Here is a 14000-nt window from a genome sequence, read left to right as displayed (position 1 = left end):
ATCTAGCTAAACAAGAGGACCATGGCCATTGCACATGGGAAAGGAGGGAAACTCATTGGTGTCATAAAATGTATAGCTGGGGAGGTGACGCATACAAGGGAAGAGTATAAAATGTGTTGTGAACTTTCTAAATGTATGCACTCAGCTGACTGTATCCTTGGTGATACACACTTGAAACTTCTCTTGAGCTTTGGGTCTCAATTCCTTTTCGAAAGAGGTTGCAATAGCATTTTTCTTTTTAAGTCTATAACCTAAAAGTAGAGGTAAGTGAGTTAGTACCTTAGCGGCCTTGGGCTGCCAGGCCAGTCGGCACAGGGACTTGGCATTGATGACATCATTGGACTTCTGCAGCAGCGGCCAGCTGGTCACCTGAGTCTGAATGAATCCAAAGCAGAGTTTCTCAGATCACTCTAACGCAGGGTTTCCCAAACTCCCCCGGGTGAAGGTTTTGGTTTTTCCTCTAGCATTACACAGCTGATTCAAATAACCAAAGCTTGATAAGTTGATTATTTGAATAATGTGTGTAGCGCTAGGGCAAAAACCAAAATGTGCACCCAGAAGGAGCCCCAGGACCGAGTTTGAGAAACACTGCTCTAATGCAATAACACAGTCATGTTCATTAGGCAAGAAAACTGACTGAAACTGGAGAGGGACTACCTGGACTTATCCAATAAGAAAGACACATTTTCATTTAACATTGCAAAACACTTTAGTGTTAAACGACCCAGATATCATTTTTTAAATATACTTTCAAATGGCAGTTGATAGAGCAAGAGCAGAAACAATATATTTTATAGTCGAGACTCTTCACAGTAGCCACCCTTTGCCTTGATGACAGCTTTGCCCACTCTTAGAATTCTCTCAACCAGTTTCATGAGGTAGTCACCTGGAATGCATTTCAAGTAACAGGTTTGCCCTGTTCATTTGTGGAATTTCTTCATTCTTAATGTGTTTGAGCCAATAAGTTATGTTGTGACAAGGTATGGGTGGTATACATAAGATGGTGCTATTTGGTAAAAAACCAAGGCCATATTATGGCAAGAATAGCTCAAATAACCTAAGAGAAACGAAAGTCCATCACTACTTTAAGACTTTGAAAGTTTCTTCAAGTGCAGTTGCAAAACCATCAAGAGCTATGATGAAATTGGCTCTCATGAGGACCAGGAAAGGAAGACCCAGAGTTACTCTGTTGCAGAGGATAAGTTCATTATAATTACCAGCCTCAGAAATTGCAGCCCAAATAAATGCTTCAGAGTTCAAGTAACAGACACATCTCAACATCAACTGTTCAGAGGAGACTGCGTGAATCAGGCCTTCATGGTCCAATTGCTGCAAAAAAAACACAACTAAAGGACACCAATAAGAAGATGAGACTTGCTTGGACCAAGAAACACTAGCAATGGACATTAGATCAGTGGAAATCTGTCATTTGGTCTGATGAGTCCAAATTTGACATTTTTGGTTTTAACCGCTGTGTCTTTGTGAGATGCAGAGTAGATGAACAGATGATCGCCGCATGTGAAGCATGGTGGAGGTGGTGTGATGGTGCTTTGCTGGTGACACTGTCCGTGATTTATTTAGAATTCAAGTCAGACTTAACCAGCATGGCTACCACAGCATTCTGCAGAGATACACCATCCCATCTGGTTTGCACTTAGTAGGACTAACACTTGTTTTTCAACAAGACAATGACCCAACACACCTCCAGGCTGTGTAAGGGCTATTTGACAAAGAAGGAGAGTAATGGAGTGCTGCATAAGACGACCCGACCTCCCCAATTGAGATGGTTTGGGATGAGTTGGACTGCAGAGTGAAGGAAAAGTAGCCAACAAGAGATCAGCATATGTGGGAACTCATTCAAGACGGTTGGAAAAGCATTCTAGGTGAAGCTGGTCGAGAGAATGCCAAGACTGTGCAAAGCTGTCATCAATGCAAAGGGTGGCTACTTTGAAGAATCTCAAATATATTTTATTTTTTTTCACTATTTTAGTTACTACATGATTCCATATGTGTTATTTCATAGTGTTGATGTCTTCATTATTATTATACAATGTAGAAAATAGTACAAATAAATAAAACCCTTGAATGAGTAGGTGTGTCCAAACATTTGATTGGTATTGTATACATATATTTTTTTACACTGTTTGGAGGTAGGCATCCGGGAAAAAAACCTTAGGCAGCCCGCCCAAGGATTTCAATGACAATGAGCTAAACAGAAGAGTAGAATATGAGGTGGGGTGATGGCTTGTTACCTGTTCCTCAATCTTCCACACAGCTACAGATCCATCACAACTAGCAGAGGCCTGAGATGAGAAAGGTTTGACAAATACTTTTTTCTTGTATGAATAAAGCATTCTAGTCTATTCCCAATGCACAATAACAGTATCTAGCAAATTAGTATCATGTCAAAACCTGTAAAATTTGTGGTGGTAAGGGTAATGTTGTAGATGATTCCTACCAGGAACTCATCCTTGGGGTCAAAGGTGACACTGAGGATGGGTGCAGTGTGTCCCCGCAGGGTCTTCTGCTGACTGCTGTCGTACATCTCCACTACCTTCACCATGAAGTCACTGAGGGAGGCGCACACACACGATCAGAACAAAGGTAATCAAGAAAATCATTATTTGGGCTACGGGTATGTCCGATTTAATGATATAAAAATGGATCATTTCATTAAAGCAAGAATTCTAGATTAGTCAGGAAAAATCTAATCTCTGGGGAGTGAGTGAATGAGTGTGGAAATAAAATGATTGAAGGAATGAATTAAAGGAATGAATGAATAAATCATGCAAACAATCAATTGAGTAGTAAGTGCTCTGCTTCCAACTTTTACTTTGTATCAGAGACATACAGTATTACATATCTAGATCAGTTAGATCTGCAGAAGGAAATAGACGCAAGAAACTAATTTCCTCAAATCAGTGGTTGATGTCATACAGATGCCATATCTTCATTTGATCACCCTATTGCACAGCAGGAAATGCAAACTTGTAATGTACTCAATGCTTAAAAACGCTTCTAAAGTATATCATTTTCACCTTAAAATTTCAGACTTGATTGATCATCCCCTACAAAAATGTCCATTAACAATATTCCACATAATAATTCAAATGTTCCTGCTGTAGCAAATTGGCTCAAATTAAGATCCTACATCTGTAATCCTCAACAGGCCTCAGATGCCTGTGTTGATCAAGTCAATATTCAAACAGATATTAGCCACGTGAAAATGGCCTAATCAATCCAGAGATATGGTCAGTGTCTTCATTTCTGTGATACACCTGTTTAGGGAATCAATGCGTACAGCAAACAGCTATTGAGTTACAGTCTAGACTAATCAGAAAGGAATTGAATGCTGTTTCGTGACCATTTGGTCAAAAGTCATCCGCGCACGCTGTGTTCAAGCAGTCATTCTACAGTGTAAAGATCCTATATTCAAAACCCTGCCCATTGATTCTTAAACTGGAATTATCCCACTAGAAGTCCAATGTCCTTCCAAATCCCCCAAAACGCTTGATTGTTAATCTAATCTATGATCTGGCACAATAACTATATTGGGATCATTAGTATAACCATCAAACCAGAAACACATTTTTATGACAAGGAAATAAACGTAGATATCTGCATTGCCGAACTGAGGAGGATAATGAAATTCAGAATATAATTTGTTCAGCTTCTAGCAATTTGCTCTGAGCTCTGCACATCAGGGTGGTAACACAGAAATGACATTATATTCTAAGTCATTCTATTTCTATGGGTGTCCGTCTACAGTACCTGGATCCGGCAGCGACTCTGGAGCCGCTGCGGTTGTAGGTGATGTGGGTGGCGTTGGTGGTAAAGCGGGTGAGGATGCCATCTGGGTCACCCTCAGGGAACGTGTGGATTTGTACTGTGTTGTTGGAGGCTGCTGTGACCAGCTTCCCATTCTATATATTATGGGAAGAAAAGACTAAGTTAGATAAACATAAGAATTTCATTGTACACTCACTGTATGCCATGAATATGACAAATAAACCTAGATTTGTAACGGGGAGCGGATATATCGAGCCATAGCACTGTTTGAATATTATCATAATGTATGTACAACTTGACTAAGTATGTAACCTTAGAAACAAGGGTCATGAAATCAATAACTTGCTAACATCGGATAACATTCATATACCGGCCATCTCTGAAACTCACTTAGATAATTCCTTTGATTATAAAGCAGTAGCAATAGAAGGATTAACATCTACAGAAAAAACAGGAATGTCTATGGGGAGGTGTTGCTGTATACGTTCAGAGCCATATTCCTGTAAAGCTTAAAGAGGATTGTAGCGGTATTATTAGAGGGGTAAATATACATTTTAAAAAATTGGGGCACCAGGCAGGTATTAACCCTGCCGAAATTGAAAAGAGTAGGCTAGGTGGAGTACCACTACCAGACACACACATTGGCAAAAGAGACTGCCTAGAGTGTAGCCGGATTGCCAGAGGAGAGAAAAGATAAGACACACCATATAACACACACGTCACAGGACAGGGGTAACCCCACCAATAATACCTCATACAATAATAATGGCAGAGCAATTTAATGGCAACTTCATAGAAACAATTGACAAGAAAGAACTCAGGTCATCAACAGAGGATTTGCAATAATCTGTATTACCTCCCAGGAGAGGAGTGCAGGGAATATGAATGGGTGCGTGTAAAGCACTGGAGTGATAGAGGGGAAATATATGAGAGCGAGGATCCCATCCTCTTTCTATAAGCTAGGCCTACAACAGGAGTATAGCCTACCAGGCTGGCATGAAAATGATCCACAGGAAAAGCGTCCTCAATTTGCTATTTCAGTGCATAGATGACGTGTATTTTTCCCCATACCACTGTTCTGAGACAGGTGCATGATAATGGTCCATTCTAAATCAAAACTAATTTCACCACATATTATTTAGTATATGTAATTTAACATTAAATGAATAACAGTCTTATAGGTGACAGTATTAGCCTATCACTTGAATCACGTGAATGATGCCCAGCTTGTGCAGTAAGGGAAGAAACAGCACATGCCTTTTTTTGCAACTTCAAATCATAGTCGCAGACCTCATGTAGCCTAGCCCATTTTGATAAGGTTTGTATCACAACTGGTGGCCAAATAACATCTTACAACTAGCACATTAATCCGCTTTATAACCAGGGTAAAGCCTAACTGGCATACATAGGCTGCACGTGAGTTTCAAGTTTGGGCAAGATCATTTTCACTACAAAAATGCACCTTTGTAATAAACCATAACTGCATTTGTAGTCACTTTTGAGAAGTGTTTTCCAGCTATTTGATAGCATTTGGAAAATGTGCACTTATAGCCTACTGCGCACATTGCTGAGCTTATAAATGTGGAGAAATAGCCTAATAACTCAGCAAAAAAAGAAACATCCTTTTTCAGGACAATCTTTCTAAGATATTTGGATTATTACGAATTCTGATCTTCATTATAAAGGGTTTAAACACTGTTTCCCATGCTTGTTTAATGAACCATAAACAATTAACCTCTTGAAACTCTGGGGGCAGTATTTCATTTTTGGATGAAAAACGTTCCCGTTTTAAACAAGATATTTTGTCACGAAAAGATGCTCGACTATGCATATAATTGACAGCTTTGGAAAGAAAACACTCTGACGTTTCCAAAACTGCAAAGATATTATCTGTGACTGCCACAGAGCTGATGCTACAGGCGAAACCAAGATGAAATTTCAAACAGGAAATGTCCCAGATTTTGAAGGCGCTGTGTTCCAATGTCTCCTTATATGGCTGTGAATGCGCCAGGAATGAGCCTACACTTTCTGTCGTTTCCCCAAGGTGTCTGCAGCATTGTGACGTATTTGTAGGCATATCATTGGAAGATTGACCATAAGAGACTACATTTACCAGGTGTCCGCCTGGTGTCCTCCGTCGAAATTGGTGCGTAATCTCCAGCTGCATGCATTTTTCCATGTGGTTCAGAGGAGAAACCAAACTTCCATGAATGATATATCATCGAATAGATATGTGAAAAACACCTTGAGGATTTATTCTAAACAACGTTTGCCATGTTTCTGTCGATATTATGGAGTTAATTTGGAAAAAAGTTCAGCGTTATAATGACTGAATTTTCGGGGGGTTTTCTTAGCCAAACGTGATGAACAAAACGGAGCGATTTCTCCTACACAAATAATCTTTTTTGGAAAAACGAAACATTTGCTATCTAACTGAGAGTCTCCTCATTGAAAACATCCGAAGTTCTTCAAAGGTAAATTATTTTATTTGAATGCTTTTCTTGTTTTTGTGAAAATGTTGCCTGCTGAATGCTAGGCTTAATGCTATGCTAGCTATCAATACTCTTACACAAATGCTTGTTTAGCTATGGTTGAAAAGCATATTTTGAAAATCTGAGATGACAGTGTTGTTAACAAAAGGCTAAGCTTGAGAGCCAATATATTTATTTCATTTCATTTGCGATTTTCATGAATAGTTAACGTTGCGTTATGGTAATGAGCTTGAGGCCATATTTATAATTGCTCGTCGCAAGAGGTGAACATGCACCTGTGGAACAGTCTAAGATGGTAGGCAATTAAGGTCACAGTTACAAAAACTTAGGACACTAAAGATGCCTTTCTACTGACTCTGGAAAAACACCAAAAGAAAGATGCCCAGGGTCCCTGCTCATCTTCGTGAACGTGCCTTAGGCATTCTACAAGGAGGCATGAGGACTGCAGATGTGGGCAGGGCAATAAATTGCAATGTCCATACTGTGAGACGCCTAAGACAGAGCTACAGGGAGACAGGACAGACAGCTGATTGTCCTCGCAGTGGCAGACCACATGTAACAACACCTGCACAGGATCGGTACATCCAAACATCACACCTGCGGGACAGGTACAGGACAGCAACAACTGCCCGAGTTACACCAGGAATGCACAATCCCTCCATCAGTGCTCAGGCTGTCTGCAATAGGCTGAGAGAGGCTGGACTGAGGGCTTGTAGGCCTGTTGTAAAGGCATGTCCTCACCAGACATCACTGGCAACAACGTTGCCTATGGGCACAAACCCACCATCGCTGGACCAGACAGGACTGGCAAAAAGTGCTCTTCACTGACGAGTCGCGGTTTTGTCTCACCAGGGGTGATGGTCGGATTCGCATTTATCGTTGAAGGAATGAGCGTTACACCGAGGCCTGTACTCTGGAGCGGGATCGATTTGGAGGTGGAGGGTCCGCCATGGTCTGGGGCGGTGTGTCACAGCATCATCGGACTGAGCTTGTCGTCATTGCAGGGAATCTCAACGCTGTGCAACGCAGGGAAGACATCCTCCTCCCTCATGCGTTACCCTTCCTGCAAGCTCATCCTGACACAACCCTCCATCATGACAATACCACCAGCCATACTGCTCGTTCTGTGCGTGATTTCCTGCAAGACAGGAATGTCAGTATTCTGCCAAGGCCAGCAAAGAGCCTGGATCTCAATCCCATTGAGCACGTCTGGGACGTGTTGGATCGGAGGGAGAGGGCCATTCCCCCCAGAAATATCCGGGAGCTTGCAGTTGCCTTGGTGGAAGAGTGGGGTAACATCTCACAGCAAGAACTGGAAAATCTGGTGCAGTCCATGAGGAGGAGATGCACTGCAGTACTTAATGCAGCTGGTGGCCACACCAGATACTGACTGTTACTTTTGATTTTGACCCCCCCCCCCTTTGTTCAGGGACACATTATTCCATTTGTTAGTCACATGTCTGTGGAACTTGTTCAGTTTATGTGTCAGCTGTTGAATGTTGTTATGTTCATACAAATATTTACACATGTTAAGTTTGCTGAAAATAAATGCAGTTGACAGTGAGAGGACGTTTCTTATTTTAGCGAGTTTAGTATATCAACATTAAGCTAAACATTCTGATCTGTTGCATCATCAATAGAATTGGTCAACTTTTGTACTATGGCGGATAAGTACATTGACATAGGATAGTGCTTTCACTGTTCATTAGGCCTACTCATCTTGTTGGCTGAAGAAAAGTAGGCAGTTCTGGACAGTTCTGTCATCTTTAATATGCGCCTCGGAATTCGATTAGAGGGATGCACACAGTTGCGTCCCAATGTTTCTCTTCCTTCACTTGTAGCCTACTTCTTAACTAAAATGCCTGTGAGAAGGACCCGATCATGTGACGGACATCGGCTACATCTGAGAGTGAGTGAGATGTGCTTCGGAGCACGGCAATTATAATTATTATATTCAGCCCTAGGGCACAACGGCCACTTTGGCCGCAAAAGACATGAATTTTTTAGGGGGCATTACAGCCACACAAGGGGGATGCCGCATGGAAATTTGAGGCCTGGTGAGAATATTATCAAGTGCTTGTCAAATTGTGAATGAGAGCGTGTTGAAGTGTGTGCAGCTTGAAGCTTTTTAAAAATCATTAGAGTCCCATCATGCAGCCTTAGAATGTATACAAAATCTAAACATATAGCCCAATGTTTGGATCACATTGCATAAATAACTCTAAATTAAGAATATAGGAGGACCAGTTTCTTTGTTAAACGGTCAAAACAGAATATTTATGAAGCTGTGTTCAATTGTATTCTTCATACTATAAAATATATTTTTTTAAATTCCGCAGGGCCTCCCGAGTGGCGCAGCAACTCAAGCATCGCAGTGCTTGAGGCGTCACTACAGAACTGGGTTCGATCCCAGGCTGTCTCACAACCGGCCGTGACCGGGAGTCCCATAGGGCGGCGCACAATTGGCCCAGTGCCGTCCGGGTTTGGCCGGGGAGGCTTTACTTGGCTCATCGCGCTCTAGTGAGAGTAGAGTAAAGCAGAGTATGCTTTTCTGTTCCTCTGAAATGGACTACATTTACTTCATATCATGTTTCTTTAGACCCGTCTAAATTAAATTATGGATTTACTGTGATGGTGTAGGCTATATTAAATGGATTTATTCGACTTTTTAAAATGTAGATGTTCAAAGTTCTGCATCAGTGGCTTGTAGGCTATGCGTGGCTGACAAAATTTCAGGACCGCCACAGCCCTAGCCATGATTGCATGGAACTCCCATCTCAAATTACTCAAGCAAACAGCAAAATGATCTTTAAAAAAACAGATTAAACATCTCATGGAACAGCAGGGGCATTGAGGGGACACACAAACACATATAGTTTGTATTATTTTTGTTGTATTGTTTGTATATTGTTACATTTTACATTTCTGTGACTGTCCTTGTCTAAATGGTGTATAAGTGTGTTCTTACTCGTCATGTTGTGTTTCTTGTGGACCCCAGGAAGATAATAAAAATAAGTGTTATAGAATTGACATCAACCACCTGCAATATGGTTGTAGACTCCTATGGGGTCTAAGAGCCTACAGCCATGTCTCAGGAGTACCTCATTGGCAACCACATTGAGTAGGCTTATTGCATATTTGCTGTGAAACACATTGGTAACTTTGGCAATGGCAGACTGGTATGAGACTCACCTTCAAGGCTAAAGAATAGACCTTCTCCCCCACGTTGATGGACTTGGGATCGTCATCATCCAGACTCTCCCATATTCTCACATCCCCATCACTTCCACAAGTGACTATATACCTGAGAATGTCAGGCAAGAATAATTTCAGCGACTGCCTCTATACTTATATTACTACCTGGACAATATTTATTAGTGCTGAGAGATTTTTTTGCCTGATGACCATGCTTAATGTTTTTTTAAACAAAACATGTATAAGTAATAAGTAATGTGATATATTGCTTTGTCTTTTAACCAAAATATCAGATGAGACATGTTCAGCTGCCACTTTATGGACGGGAGGTAACGCTGGTAGTGAATATGTTCCAGCTGTCATGGCTGCTTCAGTTATACTTACTTTCCAGCGTCATCGAAGCAAACATCAGTGTGTCCCTCCGAGTGGCCGTAACGCATTGGCTTTCTTTCACAGGGCATTGCTCTACTGAAATGATAGCATTATCAGAGAATGAGAGGTGATGCAAATGTGGAAGTGGCATGTTCCCATTTATGTTGTACATACACATGAACTAGCTAACATACTGAATTCTTATTCTCGAGTGCAACTTAACTAAACAGTATTGATGTGCTGTTTATTTTATTGTTGTCTACTTATTTTATTGTTGTCCACTGTCGTGTCGCTAAGGTTATTGGCTGCCTTGGTACCCGTTTGATTAACTACTATTAGCTACTATTGCAAGTGCAATCAAATTTCTGCCTTGGGGATCAATAACACAGCTACAGTATCATACATCTTATTTAATAACGAACACTGCATTTTACTATCTATGACTTAGTCAAATTAACTACTTAAGTGTGCAATTCACTTTCTTTGAAAATGTATTCCTGTGTGTTATATGTGCGAGGACCTTTGAACCACATAACTAGCTAGCGTCAGCTAACCGGGGCAGAATAACAGTTCAAAATAGCTAACTGGCTAAAAACCACATGACAAAACCACGTAATCATTCCAAACGTTTGAAATCGTCTCTTTGAATATATCATGTTGCAGGAGATGAGTGAAACAGGGATCATAAAACCAAACTTACTGTAGAATCCTCTTTCTGTGATGGCAGAAACTCCCGCGCTGTTGAAAGCGAGGAACCCAAAAGAGCTTCAGGATTCCCGCCCGCGACGTCAAGCGTCACCACTCCCTCGACTCCTCCTTTGCTCCTCCCATGTGCCCCAAAAAGACGAGCGCCAGCAAAAATCTATCATCCTAACTTTGTCATGTAGGCAGGCGGCAGCTAGCTATGCAGTAGATATGCGGCTTTGTATCTTTTCAAATATAAATTATAAATGAATTCCAATCAAGTCATCCATAATTTCCTTCTGCTCAAAACTAATTCAACCTCTCAATCTAACTCTCAGTATAGTCTAAGCTCCTTGCATTCGTTTTCAAAGAGTTGTATGTTTATTCACATCATTGTTAAGAGTTAAAATGATACAAAAAAAAGTATTGTATACACAAAAGACTGGGCAACGAAATAAAATGTGTATCAAACAACAATATGTAAGTACCACAGGACCACAGCACCTTAATTGGGGAAGACTGGCTCGTGGTAATGGCTGGAGCAGAATGAGTGGAACTTATCAAATACATCAACCCCATGGTTTGATGCCATTCAATTGGCGCAGTTCCAGACATTATTATGAGCTATCCTGCCCTCAGCAGCCTCCACTGGTGAGTACCTGTCATCTCTTTACATACAAACCCATGTGGCCCAGACAATCTGATCTTGGTATACTTTCTATTGGCTGAGAGGTGTCTCGCTGGAGTAATTTCATAAGCACAACAGGAAATAGGCTGCTGCAGAGACAGCTGTGTCTAAATATTACTGCAATGAAATCCAATAGTCTCCAATAAAGCCTGTGTGTGTGTGTGCCTGTGTGCTTGTGAGTTATGTGTGTGGGTGTCTGTGTGTGAGTAACCTGTGCAATGTGTGTGCTTGCTTGTGTGTGTGCCCATGTTGACTGATTACTACAAATGAGCTAAAACCAAAGACATACAATCCCATCACAGAATCGTCTGTGATTTAATGAATTCTGTATATAATAAGATACCTTAATACAGTGTTACAATGTTAAACTCTGGATGGGGTCTGACTGCAATGATAACTGGATAATCTGAGACACATTCATATTTCATTTCTGTGGTATGGGAAGATCAATAAAAGTATGGCTCCTGCCTCTGTCCATTGAGAAACCGTATTTATTTTCCCCATCATCTAGACACATGGTCTGCATCACGATTCTCCACACTTCACCCAAAGTGTGCACTTGCACACTTCCCGTCACAGGTTTAAAAGCAATGGATTGGTGTTATCATTGCCGGGGGGAGCTTTTGCCATTGTTAAATCCATGATGGGAATTGTGCTTATGGATAAGGGAGGAGAATAGGGACGCTGCCCATGGCTGAATTTAAATGTGTCTTTCCATGAATTTCTATTGGTAGATGGTTAAAACATTTTAGAAAGTAGACACTAATGTCCCTTTGAGCATGGTGCTATAATTAATTAATTAATTACACTTTAGATGGTGTACCAATACACCCAGTCACTACAAATATACAGGCGTCCTTCCTAACTCAGTTGCTGAAGAGGAAGGAAAATGCTCAGGTTTAAAAGCATGGATTGGTGTTATCATTGCCGGGGGGAGCTTCCACCATTGTTAAATCCACGACTGAATTTCAATGTGTCTTTCCATGATTTCTCGCATCCTATCTACTCACCTATTTTTCAACCATATTGGGTCCCTCCCCTCGCACTTTCTTCTCCAATGCGTTTTGAGAAGGTGGTGAGGATCAATCTTATCGCCAAATGGCAATAATTAAGAGTGTGTAAAATAAATGACTTGTAAATTAACAAACGACTTCAAAATCGGAATTAGTCTTGCATAGAGAGGAAGAAAGTGCATTATATTTCTTATCTCTCCCACTCTTTGGAAAGCAATAACATTCAAAGGTGCTCTTTGCAGAGAGCACTTTGAATTGTTTTCCCACATTTGAAAGGCAAATATTACCATACTATTAAGTTATTTTACTGAGCAGTGGTAAGGGCATGGTTAAGTGTAATGTGAGAAGTGCTTTTCTAGTAGAGCAAGGATATGTGCTTTGTTGATGCGATAACAGGTTCTCGATTAGAAAACAAAGATAGTCAGTCAAAAATAAGATATTGTATATTTCTTGACCATCTGTTCTACATAGAAAATAATGTCACAGAAAAGAGGTTTGACAATGGAGCATTTATTGGTTGTATTTGGAAGTAGAATATAGTATCCATGTAGGGAAATTGGAATTAATGTTATTAAAGGTTGTTTGGGTGGTTGAAAATTTGAGCATTTTGAGGAAACAATATTAAGAAGACCATAATTCAATATATCAGAATAATGAGGTATCGGGCCTCTCCAAAAAGTGCTAACATGAAACAGTATCCATTTTACAGTGCCATCAGAAAGTATTCACACCCCTTGACTTTTTCCACATTTTGTTGTGTTACAGCCTGAATTTGAAATGGGTTATCTTGAGATTGTGTGCCACTGATCTACACACAATACCCCATAATGTCGAAGTGGAATTATGTTGTTTTTTTCAATGAAAAGCTCAAATCAATAAGTATTCAACCCTTTTGTAATGGCAAGGTTAAATAAGTTTGGGAGTAAAATAATAAGTAATAAGTTGCATAAGTTGCATAATAAGTTGCATGGATTCTTTGTGCAATAATAGTGTTTAACATTATTTTTTAATGACTACCTAATTATTATTATTTATTTTATTTTTTTAACCTTTGTTTAACTAGGCAAGTCAGTTAAGGACAAATTCTTATTTACAATGACGGCCTACCAAAAGGCAAAAGACCTCCTGCGGGGAAGGGGGCTGGGATAAAAAATAAAAATAAAAAAATAACATAAATATAGGACAAAACACACATCATGACAAGAGAGACAACACAACACTACATAAAGAGAGACCTATAAGACAACAACATAGCAAGGCAGCAACACATGACAACACAGCATGGTAGCAACACAACATGACAACAACATGGTAACAACACAACATGATAGCAGCACAAAACATGGTACAAACATTATTGGACATTATCTCTGTACCCTACACATGAATTTATCTGTACAGTCCCTTAGTCGAGTAGCACATTTCACACACGGATTCAACCACAAAGACCAGGGAGGTTTTCCAATGCCTCGCAAAGAAGGACACCTATTGGTAAATGGATCTGCCACTTTTTTTTCAATTTTTGCCTAAAATTACATACCCAAATCTAACTGCCTGTAGCTCAGGACCTGAAGCAAGGATATGCATACTCTTGATACAATTTGAAAGAAAACACTTTGAAGTTTGTGTAAATGTGAAATTAATGTAGGAGAATATAACAAATTAGATATGGTAAAAGATAATACAAAGAAAAAAACATGCTTTTTTTATAGCATCATCTTTGAAATGCAAGAGAAAGGCCATAATGTAGTATTCCAGCCCGAGGAC

The 14000-nt window shown here is 40.2% G+C and overlaps 1 protein-coding gene across 4 annotated transcripts in view; it reads right to left on the bottom strand.

Moving 5' to 3' along the window:
• wdhd1 (WD repeat and HMG-box DNA binding protein 1) overlaps positions 1-10665 on the bottom strand; it is a 45588-nt gene extending 34923 nt beyond the window's left edge. For 3 of the 4 annotated variants that reach the window (XM_031828518.1, XM_020474947.2, XM_031828519.1), the window contains exons 1-7: positions 10549-10665; positions 9861-9944; positions 9474-9585; positions 3772-3923; positions 2459-2570; positions 2253-2303; positions 280-375 (exon numbers count right to left, since the gene is read on the bottom strand). In XM_031828518.1, coding sequence (XP_031684378.1) covers positions 280-375; positions 2253-2303; positions 2459-2570; positions 3772-3923; positions 9474-9585; positions 9861-9937 — 600 coding nt within the window. In that variant the 5' untranslated portion in view covers positions 9938-9944; positions 10549-10665. The remainder of the gene's footprint in view (positions 1-279; positions 376-2252; positions 2304-2458; positions 2571-3771; positions 3924-9473; positions 9586-9860; positions 9945-10548) is intronic. The other variant, XM_031828517.1, reaches the window with a different exon arrangement.
• Between the last annotated feature and the right edge of the window lie 3335 nt (positions 10666-14000).

The sequence above is a fragment of the Oncorhynchus kisutch genome, linkage group LG7 (genome assembly GCF_002021735.2).
Source record: "Oncorhynchus kisutch isolate 150728-3 linkage group LG7, Okis_V2, whole genome shotgun sequence".
Taxonomy (NCBI): Eukaryota; Metazoa; Chordata; class Actinopteri; order Salmoniformes; family Salmonidae; genus Oncorhynchus; species Oncorhynchus kisutch.
Note: the sequence above shows the minus strand (reverse complement) of the source record. Positions and strands in the feature narration are given on the sequence as shown.